Genomic DNA, 14,859 nt, shown 5'->3' on the forward strand with positions numbered 1-14,859 from the left:
CCTAGTTTGAGAGTTTGGATGAAAGGTCATTGCCTGAAACATAAAGACTATCTCTCTGATGACAAATGAAAGTACCGCTGGTGTTGCCTTTGCAGCGCCCTCTCCCAGACCAATTTGCCCAACATTGAGACTTTAATGAACCAAATTCAGCTCACTGGGTGGGACATGAAGTTCATATCCTTGACACTGGACTCCCAAAGGGTCTCCTTTAATCAGAATTGTGTTACAGAGGAGTCCCTGAGGAGTTCAGTGGAAATACTTTAGGGAGGAAACCCATATGGGCATTGCGAGAATGTGCAAATTCCACACAGTCTCCCAAGGGTGGAATCGAACCCGGGTTGCTGGCACTGTGAGGCTGCACTGCTAACAACAGAGCCCACCATGCTGATGGTGAAAATGGTGAAGGCCTGATTAAGAGGGCACCAAGCAAATCCAGGGACATAGTAAGGATCACACAGAATCATGTTGAGGCCTCGAAGAGAGCGCACTTAACTCCAAAGAGCAAAGTTCATTTTTTTTCATTGGCAGTGCCTCACAGATGAGGATGACTTTCTTCTGCTCTGAGGATGAGTCCGTAGGTGGCTGTACAGACCGATGCAGCTACCACAGGCTCCATTACATTTGGGCAGAAGGTGATCATGAGAACGGGTGGGTGGGGCGTTAGTGTGGCAGCACAGTCATTTTGCTGTTTTCACGTGACTTTTTCCTGACAGCAAGTCTCGAAGTGCTCAACACCTTTCCAGATTCTCCTCCTCCACTTTGGGCCAGTAATTCCTAGGTGTTTGTGGGAATACCGCATTCCGCCAGTGAGGCCTTGAGGGTATCCCTGAAGCGCTTCCTCTGTCCACCTGTGGCTTGCCTGCTGTTTCAAAGCTGGGAATAGAGAACCTGCTTGGGGAGTCACGTGTTGGTCGAGCAGATGATGTGCCCAGCCCATTATAGCCAATCAGGGGTGGTCAGTGCCTCGGCACTGGGGATGTTGGCCTGCTTGAGGACGCTGGTATTGGTGCGTCTTTCTTCCCAGTGGATTTGCAGGATCTTGCGCAGGCAGCATTGGTGGTTCTGCTCCGGTGCGTTGAGGCGTCCGCTGTAGACAGTCCACGTCTCAACAGCCATATAGGAAGGTAGGAACTATCACAATTCTGTAAATCATGATCTTGATGTCGGATCTGATGTTGTTGTTCTTGAACATCCTTTTCCCCAGGCAGCCGAAGGCTGCACTAGCATACTGGTGGCGGTGCTGGATATCCATCAATAGCTGCTTTGGCTGACAGGACACTCCTGAGGTATTGGAAGTGGTCAACATTCTGTAAGGCTTCCCCATGGACCTTGTTGATTTGGGGTTCACTGCACAGTGCTAGGCCAGGTTGGTGGAGAGCCTTTGTCTTGCAGATGTTCAGGATGAGACCCATGCTTTCACGTGCCTCCATAAAGGTGCTGACAGTGGTCAGGAGTACATCCTTTGAGATTGCAGCTCGATGACACTGGTTAGGGTGACTTTGGTTTTGATTTGAGGGTGGCGGAGATTGAATAATTTCCCGCAGGTTTTGTAAGTTAGCTACACTCGAGCAGGGAGCTTGTCAGTAGTGCGGTGAAGCATTGCAGTGAGGTAGATCAAGAACAGTGTTGGGGCAATGACAAAGCCCTGCTTGACCCAGGTCCGAATGGGGAATGGGTTGGTAGTGGAGCCATTTGTCTTTACCATGACTTCCATGTCTTCATGGAGCAGGTGAGGGATGCTGACAGACTTCATGCTGTAACCAAAGTGGAGAATGACACCACATAATGCTTCCTGATTGATGTTGTCAAAGGCCTGTGTGTGGTCAAAGTGAAAATCATGCCCGTTATGCTCCTCCATGGCCAAAAAGCACACTGCAACTCTGGGAGGAGTTCCTCAGCCACAGGGAGCAGATAGTTGAAGAGGAACTTAGTGATGACTTCTCCAATGGCCGACAGCGGGGAGATTTCCTGTAATTACCACAGTCGGACCTGTTCCCTTTTTTGAAAATACTCACGACTGTGGCATCTTGGAGATTTCCCAGGATGCTGTCCTCCTTCCAGATAAGGGAGACAAGGGTGCAAAGCTGCAGCAGGAATTCTTCGCCTCTGCACTTCAATGTCTCAGCGGGAATACCATCTGCTCCAGCACCCTTGCTGTTCTTGAGCTGGCAGATAGCCTTCTCTACTTTGTGCAAGGCTGGGGTGTCATTGCAATGTAGCATGCTGTGGGATGCGTTCAAGGACGCTCGGATCAATGACAGAAGGCTGGTTGAGGAGGTCTGAGACCAAATCCTTCAAGCACGACCTGACCCCATTGCAGGGTCTGCAGATTTGTATTGGACTCGTGTGCTATTTCAGAGCCCATTCAACTCAAGTGGAAGTATTTCATCTTTGAGCACAAGCACTGCCTGAAAAGGGAGAAGACAGAGTATCTCCATAATATTCTCCGTTGAATTCAGATTTCCAACAACCGCAGCGTTTTTCTTTTTAATTACGTTAAACTTTATTGTCTAAACAAGCTGAAATCTTTAATACTGGATCTGTTTAAAATGTCTTGCAAACCTGCAGGAGACTCTTTAAAAACATACTAAAACTCTTGTTTCTTTACATAGTTCCTACAAACATTTCCCAATGCAAATTTCAGGGTCCACATTTATATAGGAAAGTGTCCATTAAAATATATTATTCTGTACTTGGATCCTACCCGGGTAGCAGTGTGATAGATCTATATCTTCTAGCTTCTCAGCCTTAAATTTTAGATAAACTTTCAAGCAACTCTATTTCTCAATTTTATGCTTTGCAGTATGTTTTTATTTCACTATAAATAGAATCAAATCTAATTTTACATTGATAAAATGGTTGAATGTATGGCTTTAAAATGGAGACTGAATTACATAAATATGCCCGAATCCAAGTATGTCCCTAACCATGCTTAACTTGAAGACGATGTTTAAACTTCTCCCTTTGTTCAGAGCCTCATATATACTTTTTAAAACTTTCGAGGTCCAGCCTTCCGGTCCTTGGCTTTCATTAAGCCTATAATTGTGTGTGTGGTCGGTCCATTCTGGGGAGGGTTACTGCTTGACTGCAAACACAACCTGCCATTCTGACAGACTCGGGGTCTATGGATCAGGTAAATTAAAATTCCCTCCAGTAGTAGGGAACCTCCTGTGTCCTATGTCATTTTTCAATAACCAATGAATCACATTCTTGGGTATGGATAAGAATTTCCATTTCACCAAATCGCTGATGGTTCTTTGTATCTTTTCTGGTCAAATTTTAGTAAAAGAATATTTGTATGTTGGCAGAAATATTTCTAACCACAAAATGCCTATTTTGTGATCCTATAATTTATAATGGAACAAGGAGTGCCTTCTGATTTTTTTTTAATCTTTTGTAATTCTTATTATTGTGATTTGTTAAATTTCTGATTCGTCTTCTAGATGGATCTAAGATCTTTGTTCTAGTAGAAATAAATCTATGCTGTTTTCAAATACACACTGAAATTTTCTTAACCTGTTTTTCAGATGACTGTTTATTTAGTAACAGTTCATAATATATGCACAATTGGTACTGTCACTTCCACACTCTAGATTGTTTACGTTCAGAAAGAAGTGTAAGATAGGGCTGTCTCATTTATAGGCTGTAATTCAAAGACCAGCATCTGCTTGCTTAATTATAAATGTTTCCACAGTCGAGAGACTTGTATAGATTTCAACATTACTGTGGATGCATTGTAGCCCAGTAAAAATAAAACCTGCTATTTGAGCTGCAAGCAAAACAAAATTCAATTTGTAGTTGTCATATATGAATGCTCCTTCAACCTATCTCTTGGATCAGACTTTTTGACAGCAGTCCTGAATGTCCCCTTTGATAGCTCAATGTCTTTGTTGATATCAATTTCATTCAGCACCCTTTGGATGTTTTATATTAATTGTACAGTATAAATGTACGTTGGGTAAATTCACAAAATTTCGGAGTTCCTACAGTGCTGTTCCCTGTTTTTATTAACTTATTCTTCTGTTTCCCTGATTTCTCCCTTCACAATGATTGAGATGCATGGAAATAAAAGTATTTGTTAAAGTATATATCTTCATATACATAAATATTCAAAATATTTTGATATTATAATATTGAATTTCTGCATTGTTATAGCCATCTATAAGGGTCAGTTAGCTCAGTTGGCTGAACGACTGGTTTATGATGCAGAGTAATGCCAACAACAAGTGTTCAATTTTTGTAGTGGCAATGGTTACCATGAAGCACCCAGCTTCTCAATCTCAACCATTGCTTGAGGCGTGGTGATGCTCATACCACTACTAGTTGTCTCTCTCTAATAAGACAGCAATCCTCTGAGATAACAGTGACTTTACTCAATGGCTTTCTATGCAAAATTTATATTTAGTTACTAATGCGAACCATTAATTAAACTAAATATTTACAGTCTAACATTTACTGGCTTAATGTCACGGCTTGGAAATTCCAGTATTGTTGGCAATATAAATGGAGGCACTTTTATTTCCAGTGAAATTGGAGGAGTTGACCCCCACCAGAAATTCAGGGTCTGGTAATTTAAGCAATACCGGCAAGACGAGGAGAATTCCCACCAGTTAGGGGCTGATTCTCTGGAAATAAAGACTTATACAACTGAAACATTATTTGAACTCCTTTGCTAGTCATAATTTTTTAGCTCTCTCTTTTAAGTTGATATCCAAAGGAAAAAATTGACTTAATCACAAGAAAAAGAAAGAACTGCAGATGCTGTAAATCAGAGACAAAAATAGAAATTGCTGGAAAAGCTCAGCAGCTCTGACAGCATCTCTGGAGAGAATGAGAGTTAACATTTCGGGCCGAGTGACCCTTCCTCAGATTTAATCATAGTTAGGATTGAATAATTCACTTATAGCCATTGTTTACAGATGAAGAACAAAAGTCTGAAATCCAATTTGATCATTGACCCCATTAAGCACATTCATTCTAGAAGGCATTGTACAATGCGCACAACAGTTGATTTTTTTCTAATGTTTACTGATAGACTTTCTTTTTCCTATACTTGGTTGTATTAGACTGTTTGCTCACAACACGTGGTTTAGAAGGATTACTCATTCATAAAGGAGTCCACCCAAATTTCTTTGCATTGAAATTAATGAACAGGAAATTGAGCAGGCTCATTTACTGGTGTCCTCAGCAATCCAATACATCAGATGCTAGAACTAGACAATGTACACCATAATATTTTAAGGAAGATAAAGAATTCCGGGTAAATAACAGTCTGTGAACTTTCTGTCTGATCCCTTAAGGTAATTTATTGGAGCTGTGGGATGTTACTCTCAACTATGATTTTTGTTTTTTGACCCTTAACACTTTTTTTCACAGCTGATGTTTCCATGGGCCTAGAAGCATAAAATCCATCATGACCCTGAGTATTTTATCAGTCACTTATCATGACAATTGCCTATTCCATTTTTCACAAGGTATTAATCTAGATTGGTATTAAGGGAATTAAACATTGACTTATTTTGATAACAGCTTATTTCATGTAGTAATGGCAAATATTTCTCTTGCTTCGTTTAAGAGTACATTTTGCATTTTTTCACCATTTAATCATAATTTAAAATTCCTGATTGCATTTACATTATTTATTCTTCACATACAATTAGTATATTAGCCATGCTTATCTTTTTATTTTAACCACAAAGAAAATCAATTCAATCAGTGAGTCCTCCTAACATACAACTTATAACTAGCTTTAATTATTGTGCTCACTCTAGCCTGAGTTATGCTATGTATCAATGCTTTTTTGAAAATGTGAAGCCAGAAGTTGTGCATGCTGTTTAAAACATTGCTGTAATAATGAAAATGATTTTCCATAATATCTTTTGGCAATGTTAAGTGGCATTGAGGTTCATTTGAATATTTTAACAGACACATTGATCATTAGTTTTACGTTTCTTTTTGCCATGTTAACCAAGGTAATAAAACAAAGAACTCCAGATGTTCGAAGTCTGAAACCAAATTAGAAATTTCTGGAGGAACTCAGCAGGTTTGAAGTAGGGTATCGGGTTTGAAATACTGACTCTGCTTTTTCTTCACAGATTCTGCCAGGCCTGCTGAGTTTCTCCAGTCATTTCTAATTTTATTATGATAACCATGGTTCTAAAATTTGCAATTTGCAATGATTTTACAAAATATATGGAACATTTTCAAGTTTTGGTTAATACATTTCTCCATCATACTAGCTACCAAATATGTAGAATTGTTAGGCATTGCAGTTTTCAGTATTGTTTCCATTTTGTATGCACTTCTGTCATTTTATGTTGAATAAAAACTGGACATTTAATAGTATGCAGTTCTGTACTTGAAACCAATTGAGCAGTTAAATATGGATGAAGGAATAAATCTAACACAAAACAATCTGTTATTATTTGCCTTCTCATTTTGTTTCTGCTTTTCAGAAACCCTCCACCTACTTTACTACACCCAGAAAAATGGTGCGCAGGATTCAACCACTTCATTTCACAGTGAGTGAGATTTCTTTTCAATTTATTTGAAAGATGTCTGTGATATAACTCACCTGTCAAAGATAGCAAGCTTGCAATGTTACATTTTGATCTAACAAATGGCCAAACTGCTATTGTCCATTTTATATCTTTGCTGAAATGTTGTTACCCCCAAAACATATTAAATCAATGAAAGACTGCATAATTTAAAATCTTTTTACAGGATTCATTACTCTCAACAGCCATAAATGATAATTACAGTAGTGCAAAAGACATTGTATTGTAGTACTTGAACTCTGATACCACAACAACATTGAAATTTATAAAATGCACAGAAACAAACTTGAAGACATTTGTATAAAATGCCTGCTAAGTCTGGACAGGGAGGAGTAACATCTGCCAGTTGTAGCACATTGTATCATATGCTGGATCTGTGCATTACAACAAACGAGTTCAACTATGGCATATATTATGTGTATAATCATTGCATTCAAACTAGGAAATGTTGTCTGTAATGTGCTCCTATTTTTCCAAGGTATGTAATATTTGTAGGAGAGAACTAATGGAGGAATGCAGTATTACAGGCATTGGGATTTTGTCAGGCTGATATGGTCTTGCCCACCAGTTGGAGAAGCAGCAGGGAATGCCCCCCCGCCACCCTCCATTGTGTGGAGGAGGCCCTGATGGTGTCAAGCATCCTTCAGGCAGTTAAGTGGCCACTTGTTGGGTCTTCTCCACCATTGAAACTTGTGATGGCAGAGATCTCACCCACTGAGAGCTCTACGTAAAATCAGAGTTTGGCAGCTACTCTTGCCGCAAGCATCACAGAAACAATTGGTAACTGGTGATATTGTAGGCACCAGGTCAAGTGATCAGGATAACTGAGTGATCTAAGATTGAAGGTGAGTGAAGACAGTGAGGCATTTTCAGTGTTGGGGCATGTGTTTGGGGAGAGCGAGAGACAGGAACGGGAGGTAAATTGCTGCAGGTTTTTTGGCCATGGGCGATAGCCATCTAAGAAAACCTGATCTTGACAGTTTTGCGCACGCAGTTCTGGAAGGGTTTCAGAATAGTCAGGGAACCATGGCCAATTACCTCTCCCTAATCAATGGTAACTGAGACTACTTGTAGCCCCATTGCACCACCTTCACTGAGATCGGCTAGCTCAGCATCAACTGAGTAAATCTGTGCTGCCTCAATTTGTATAGCTTACTATCTTACTGACATTTCAGTACTCCTCAGTTGTTCTTTGATAATGTTTTAAAATCATCCTTTCTATATCATTAGTTTCTCTTAGCAGGCCTTTACCTATTTCAAGTTGTAAATAGTTGGGTTAGAGCAGTGAATTTCAGCCTTTTTTTGGACAAGGAATCATAGAAAAAGTTATGCAATCCTGTGGAACCCCAACTATCTCTTCTGTTCTGTGTCATTAAACAGAAATGAAAACAAAGTAAAACATTATTTAATTGACATATTTTTATTTTCCATTAAACGTAAGAATGCACCTCGAAAAATTGAAAACATGAGTTCAATTTTCAAATAATCTGAAAATTGCATGGAATCTGTTAGGAATATTCAGGAAACTCTTGGCTTTTGATAGCACAGCATGATAAGCACTGAGTTAGAGAGATAATGCCTATTTTTATTGTCGATTTGGTTGGCACTAGATTACCCGAGTTTCACCAGATAGAAAGTAGTACCCAAATGCTCCTCGATCTGTTTTGAGGATAAAGTGGGATCCAAACATGAGATCCAATCTGAAACAAAATTAACATAATACTAAATTGAAATTTTTATAATAATTATACAACTGACATATTGTGGTGCCAACTAATTGTGCAAGACATGGAGTGTACGTAGTAAATTGTTTCTCTCCAGGACCACTGGAACCTAAACAAGACCATGTGAAAGAAGCAGGCAGTGAAATTGATCTTTCTTGCAAGTACCACAAATCCTAGACGTCTTGGTGGCTATTTTGGCTTAGCCAACTTGCAGACCCACAAGATAGTCCTCTAAATTGCACCCACTTGAAACAAAATGGTGGAGATCAGTTGCATTGGGCTAAAATGCAGCTAAATGCTGAAGAGGTACCCCTTTAAATAAGAAAGGGGGACGATCTTCAAATGCCTGCATGTAGTAAATACAACATACAATTTAATCCAGTTCAGAGAAGTACAATGTATTTTGCTATCGGTAAAGTGTTATTTGTTCGATGTTATGTTAAATGCCACTGCTTCATACATTACTCTCCACCCCAGTATTGCCAGGAAGGATCCCTGAATACAGAGGCTTTCAGTATGGACCCCAGCTCATGTCATAAGGGTATGCCAGAGTGTGTCTGGACAAGAGACAAAAGCAATCTAGCACAGTATGTGTAGGACGAACCCAGATAAGAGCACCCTCCATGCTAAATGGATATGCGGACATACCAACGTGTAAAGTAGGAACAGAAGTAGACCATTGGCCTGCTTGAACCTGCTTTGCCATTCAATAAGTTCATGGCTTATCTGTTTGTATTTCAGGTTTCATAATCGCATCTACCCCTGATAATCATTGATTGACTTGCCTACCAAAAGTCTATTCACCTCTATCTTAAAAATATTTGATTACATCACCTTTAACACCTTCCAAGGCAGAGAATTCCGAATTACAACTCTCTGAGGGAATATGTTTCTCCTCATCCTAAAAGGGTGACCCCTAATTTTGAAACAGTGGAACCTAATTCCAAAATTACCCACACGAAGAAACAATCTTTCCATATCCACCTTGTCAGGACCATTCAGCATCTTATACATTTCAATCATGTCACTTCTCATTTTCCTAAACTCCAGCAGAAACAAGCCCATTTAGTCCAACCTTTTCTCATAAGATAACCCACTCATTCTAGATTTCAATTTCTAAAATTTCCTCCTGAAGTACCTCAAATGTATTTACATCCTTCCTTAAGAAGGCTGAAGCAGCACACAGTATACAAGATGTGGCCTCCCTAATGCTCTGTAGAACTGAAACGTAACATTCTTACTTATATGTTCAATTCCCCTCATATTGTGGAAAGCATCCTTTGATTATATGCTATTCCTGCATGCATGCTGTTTATGACTTATTCGCTAGAATACCCAAATCATTTTGCACCTCAGAATTCTGCAGTTGTTTCATTCTCCCTGCCAAAGAGGATAAATTCACATTTTCCATCATTATACTCCATTAACAAGATCTTTGTCCACTTACTCAACCTATCTATCTATTCGCACCTTCCTCATTTCTTCTTTACAACATACTTTGTTACTTATTTTGGTGTCACCTGTAAATTTAGCTACCATGCCTGCAACGCCCTTATCTAAGTCATTGATGCAAATTGCAAGAAGGTAAGGCCCCAGCATAGATACCTGTAGGATTCCACTTGTCATAACCTGGCAATCAGATAGACAACCATTTATGCATAGTTTGCTTACTGCCAGCCAGCCAGTCTTCTATCCATATGTCACTGCCGAAACCATGAGTTTTTTTTTATTTTCCACAGTAACGTTTGATTTAGCACCATATCAGATGCCTTCTGAAAATCCAAGTATAGTAAATCTACAGTTTCCCTTTTATCCACAGCACATGTTACTCCTTCAAAGAACTCAGCAAATTGGTTGAACATGATTCCTGCATAATGAAATAATGTTGCCTCTTCCTGATCATTTTGAATTTTTCTACATGTGCAATGACAATCTCTTTTTAATGATTTATTTTAACAAAATACCCATAACAGATGTCAAGCAAACTGGCCTATAGTTTCCTGTTTTCTGCCCTCCTCCCTTCTTGAATTGAGGTGTCTACTACATTCAAGTCCAATGGAACCTTTCCTGAACTGGCAGAAATTTGGAAAATTAATACCAACACATTTACTGCCTCGTTAGCCACCTTTTTAAAGACCCTAGGCTACAATCAGTCTGAACCTGGACTGTTGTCAGGCTGCTGTTCCATCAGTCTGCTTAGTGATATTCCCTTCATAATTTAACTAAGGTCCTCTCTCCCTTCCATCCTTCTGATTTTACAGCTGTTGTTACAATTTTTTTTATCTCTGTACTGAAGACTGAAGCAAAATATTTGTTCATTTAATCCTCTATTTCCATATTAGCTATTATTAACTCTTCATTTTCACTTTCTAGAGTACTAACTCTCACTTTTGTTCTTTAATTATGTGTAGAAACTCTTGCTATCCATTTTTACATTTCTAGCTAGCTTCCTGTCAACTTTAATTTCTTTCTCCTGATTAATATTTTAGCCATCATCTGCTGTGCTTTGGATTATGACCAATCATTTGGCCTGCCACTCATCTTTGCATAGTTTTATGCTTTTCCTTAAGTTTGACGCTATCTCGAACTTCTTTAGTTAACCGTAGAATTTAATCCTCCCTTTATTTATTTTATGGTTGGAATATAGTTATTCTGAAATGTCCCTTTAAATGTGTACCTCTGTACTATTAATTTACCCCCTAGCCTTCAGCTAGCTCCTGTTTCATGCCCACATAGTTGCCTTTATTTAGGTTTAAAATGCTGGTCTTAGTCTCAATCTTCGGCCTTTCAGACTGAATGTAAAATTCAGTCACATTATGGTTGCTGCTACCTGGGGATGCCTTTGCTCTGAGGTCGTTAATTAATCCCGTCACATTACACAATATGTAAAAATTACGCCAGTATTAGTTCTAATATAACATGCTGTCGGGTAGATTCTGAAGCACTTTGCTCAAAGAAGCTACCTTAAAAGCATTCTTTGAGCTCCTCTATGATTATTGCTGTGCTTTTATTACAAACACTTAATATTTCTTCTTGAATACTTTCTTCCACATTGTGGCTACTTTTAGCGGGCTTGTAGACCAGTCCCATTAGGACTTTGACCCCTGACTATTCCTCATCTCTATGCACAATGTTTCAATATCCTCATCACCTAATCCAAGGTCACCTCCAATCATTGCACAAATGCCAAACTTAATTAACAGTGCTACCCCTTCACCTTTGCCCTAGCTTAGTGTTTTTCTGAAATGTCATATGCAAATTCTCAATATTCAGAACCCCATCCTTGTCATCCTGAAACCATGTCATTTAATGGCTATCAGATCATATTTATTTACTTCAATGTGTGCTATCAGTTTCTTTACTTTTGTTATGAACGATACATGCATTGAGCTACAGATGCCTAGGTTTTCTTCTCTCTGCCCTTTATCGCCATTCTCTGACTCTCATTTTCTATGCTACTATTTTCCTCTCTTATCTGTCACTACTCTTTAAAATACTGCATCTTTCTACATTTGATACCCAGTCTATTTTGTTTAAAACTCTCCCTACTTCCCTTGTTGAGCTTTGTTGTTATTTCACTCGTAGGACATGTGTGTTGCTGGCTGGCCAGCATTTATTGCCTGCCTGTAATTGCCCTTGAGAAGGTAATGGTGAACTTCTTCTTGAGGTGCTATTGTCCATGTGCTATAGTTAGACCCACAGTACCATTAGGGCAAGAATGCTAGCCCAGTCCTGCTTTCCCCAATACTAGCGCCAGTGACCAATCTACTGGAACCCACTTTTCCTATACCTGTCTTTGAGTTACATATTCAACTTTATAGTTTTATGTATGATATGCCAATTTGCACATGGCTCATGTAATAATCCAGAGATTGTAATCTTTGCGGTTCTGCTTTCTAATTTATTGCCTAACTCTTCATCCTCTCCAGCAGAACATCTTTCCTCATTCTACCTAAGTTGTTGGCAACTACATAGACAATGACAGCCACTGGATCCCCTTCCTCCCATCACAGAATGGAGTCCATGGTTATCAGGGCTAGGAAGGAGTATGGAGTTGAGTTTACAATCAGATCAGTTTCAAATGATCCAATGGCCAACTCCTGCTCTGAATTCATATGTTTGTTTTCATGAAGATAATTGCTGAGAAATGGCTCAAGTATAATTTGCATTCAATGGTGATTTTAATCATTTGTGTTCATATTCAGTAACAAGGTTGACACTCTAATATTCTGTTAGTTTTGAAATGTATAATGCTATTACATTAAATATGCAATATCAACTTAAGTAAACTGTCTTTGATTTGTAGACCTGCAATCAGTAATCTGCAGACACCCCTTATGTGTCATGTATGGCACTATCTTTATAAAATACTTGAATGCCAAATTACTGCATCAGAAGTGCTTATACTGTATTAAAACATAATAATCAGGCATGCTTCTATATATATGATAACTGCTTTACACAGAATTACTTCATTCCCGGAAGGAGGCCACTCAACCTATCTTGCTTAGACCTGCTCTATTATTTAGTTCCGATCTTCTGTGTTTTTCCTATATTCCTATACACCATTACTATCCAAAAATACAGTGCCCTCTTGAAGCCACAATTGCACCTGCCTCCACAAATTTCCAGACAGTGCATTCCATACCCTAATAACGCACTTGTGAGAAAGTTTTTTTTTTGCTTTGTTTGGACATCACTTTAAAACTTTGCCATCTTGTTCTTGTTTCTTTCACAAATGGAAATAGCTTCCCCCATCTATTGTGCCCAGACCACACATGATTTTGAAAACCTCAAGCAGATCACCTCTCAGCTGCCTTCTCTTCAGGAAGAATAGTGCCAGCCTTTTCAGTTGGTCCTCATAGCTGAAGTTTCTCGTATCAGGAACCATTCTAATAGATTGCTTGTCCACTGTTTGCTCTGCATTTGTATCTTTCCTGTAATGTCACATCCACAGCTGTACACAATACCCCTGCTTAGGTCTAATAAGTATTTTGTGCAAAGTCAACATCCTTCTTCTTCCTTGCTCTTGTACTCTATGCCTCGATTAATAAAGTTGAGAACACAGTATGTTTTATTTACTGCCCTGTCCACTTATCCTGCCACCTTCAATGGTCTGTGTACATATTCACACAGGTCCCTCTGCTCCTGCACTCCCTTTTGAATTGTGTCCCTAATTTAGTTTGTCCTTCAGTGTTCTTCTGACCAAAGTGCATCACCTCACACTTTTCTGTATTGCAGCTCAGCTGCCATCTATCTGCCCACTGCACCAACTTGTCAGTATCCTTTTAGAGATCCACACAGTCCTTCTGTCAGTTTACAATTCTTCCAAGTTCAGTTTCATCTGCAAACTTGGAAATTGACCCGGGGACACCAAGATCCAGATCACTAACATACAGGAAAAACAACGGTCCTCGTACCAACCACTACAAACCATCCTCCAGCCATTGACCATTACTCTTTAGTTTTCTATCACTCAGTCAATTTTCTCTCTACATTGCTACTGTCCCTTTTAAACCATGATGAGAAATCCATGCTTTTCTGGTCTAGCTTGTGTGCTTCGCTCTGAGATTTTCTTTAAGCTCCAGTTTTCTTGTATTGCTTTGTCCAAAGGGCAAATTATGGTTTGTTCTGGACAGAAGTCCAGGTTTTTCACTGATTTTTGTATTTTGTAGTAGATTAGATTAATTGGCTGTGCTAAATCAATAAAGTATTGATTAATTATGTTCCTAAATACTTGATACTTTGAGGTGTTACTGCTTACATCAGTGGAAGCATCTGAACTTCATCAAACTTTTTGAGATAAGATTAAAAATGTTCTCTGTATAATAAGCAGAAACGTAGTAAATTATTCAGGATGGTATTTAATCCAGGTGTCTGGAATTTTGCCTGTCAGATGGAGAGCCAGCAAGAGCTCCACATCACCTCCTTTGGTGAAGGCCAGCATATTAAGAATGTTTCAGGCACTTTAGTGACCAGAGCGGGCATTCTCTGAAATCACTGATCCTTAATATGGAAATCCCAAGAGCTGACAGTGCTAATTGGCCATTGGGTCTTCACTGATGTCCGCACCACAGCGCTACAGCTGGAAGCCGCTTGCAGTGCAGCTATCAGAGGCTCAGAGCCTCTGAGTGATCTTGGCCAAATGTGAGTGAGAGTGTAATAGAGTTGATAGGAGAGTGATAGGGAGGATGATCAGAGGCAAGGGCATGAATGTGGTCAAAGTGTACTCACCCATCCAGGCTTGGCCTGTTCAGTGGAAAGTAACATTCACACCACACAAGTACCAAACAATGACAATTTCTAATAGAAGAGAAGCTGACTGTTGCGTGTAGACACGCAATGGTATTACCGTCTCTGCATCCCCAACTGTCAAAATTCTAGAGGTTACTATTGACCAGAACTGTATTTGACCAGCCATATAAATGTTGTGCCTGCAAAAGCAGGTCAGAGGATAGAAATTCTATGGCAATTAATTCGCCTCCTATTTCCGAATACCTGTCCACCATTTACAATGCATGTGAGGAGTGTGATGGATGCCTGGATGAGTGCAGCAGCAGCAACACTCAAGGATCTTG

At 39.4% G+C, this 14,859-nt stretch overlaps 1 protein-coding gene across 4 annotated transcripts in view; it reads left to right on the forward strand.

Moving 5' to 3' along the window:
- The window catches only part of myo3b (myosin IIIB), a 516,799-nt gene that overhangs the window by 121,496 nt on the left and 380,444 nt on the right, over positions 1–14,859 (forward strand). For all 4 annotated transcript variants that reach the window (XM_048598929.1, XM_048598928.1, XM_048598930.1 and 1 more), the window contains exon 8: positions 6,456–6,521. In XM_048598929.1, coding sequence (XP_048454886.1) covers positions 6,456–6,521 — 66 coding nt within the window. The remainder of the gene's footprint in view (positions 1–6,455; positions 6,522–14,859) is intronic.

The sequence above is a fragment of the Rhincodon typus genome, chromosome 7, assembly GCF_021869965.1.
Source record: "Rhincodon typus isolate 14 chromosome 7, sRhiTyp1.1, whole genome shotgun sequence".
Classification (NCBI taxonomy): domain Eukaryota; kingdom Metazoa; phylum Chordata; class Chondrichthyes; order Orectolobiformes; family Rhincodontidae; genus Rhincodon; species Rhincodon typus.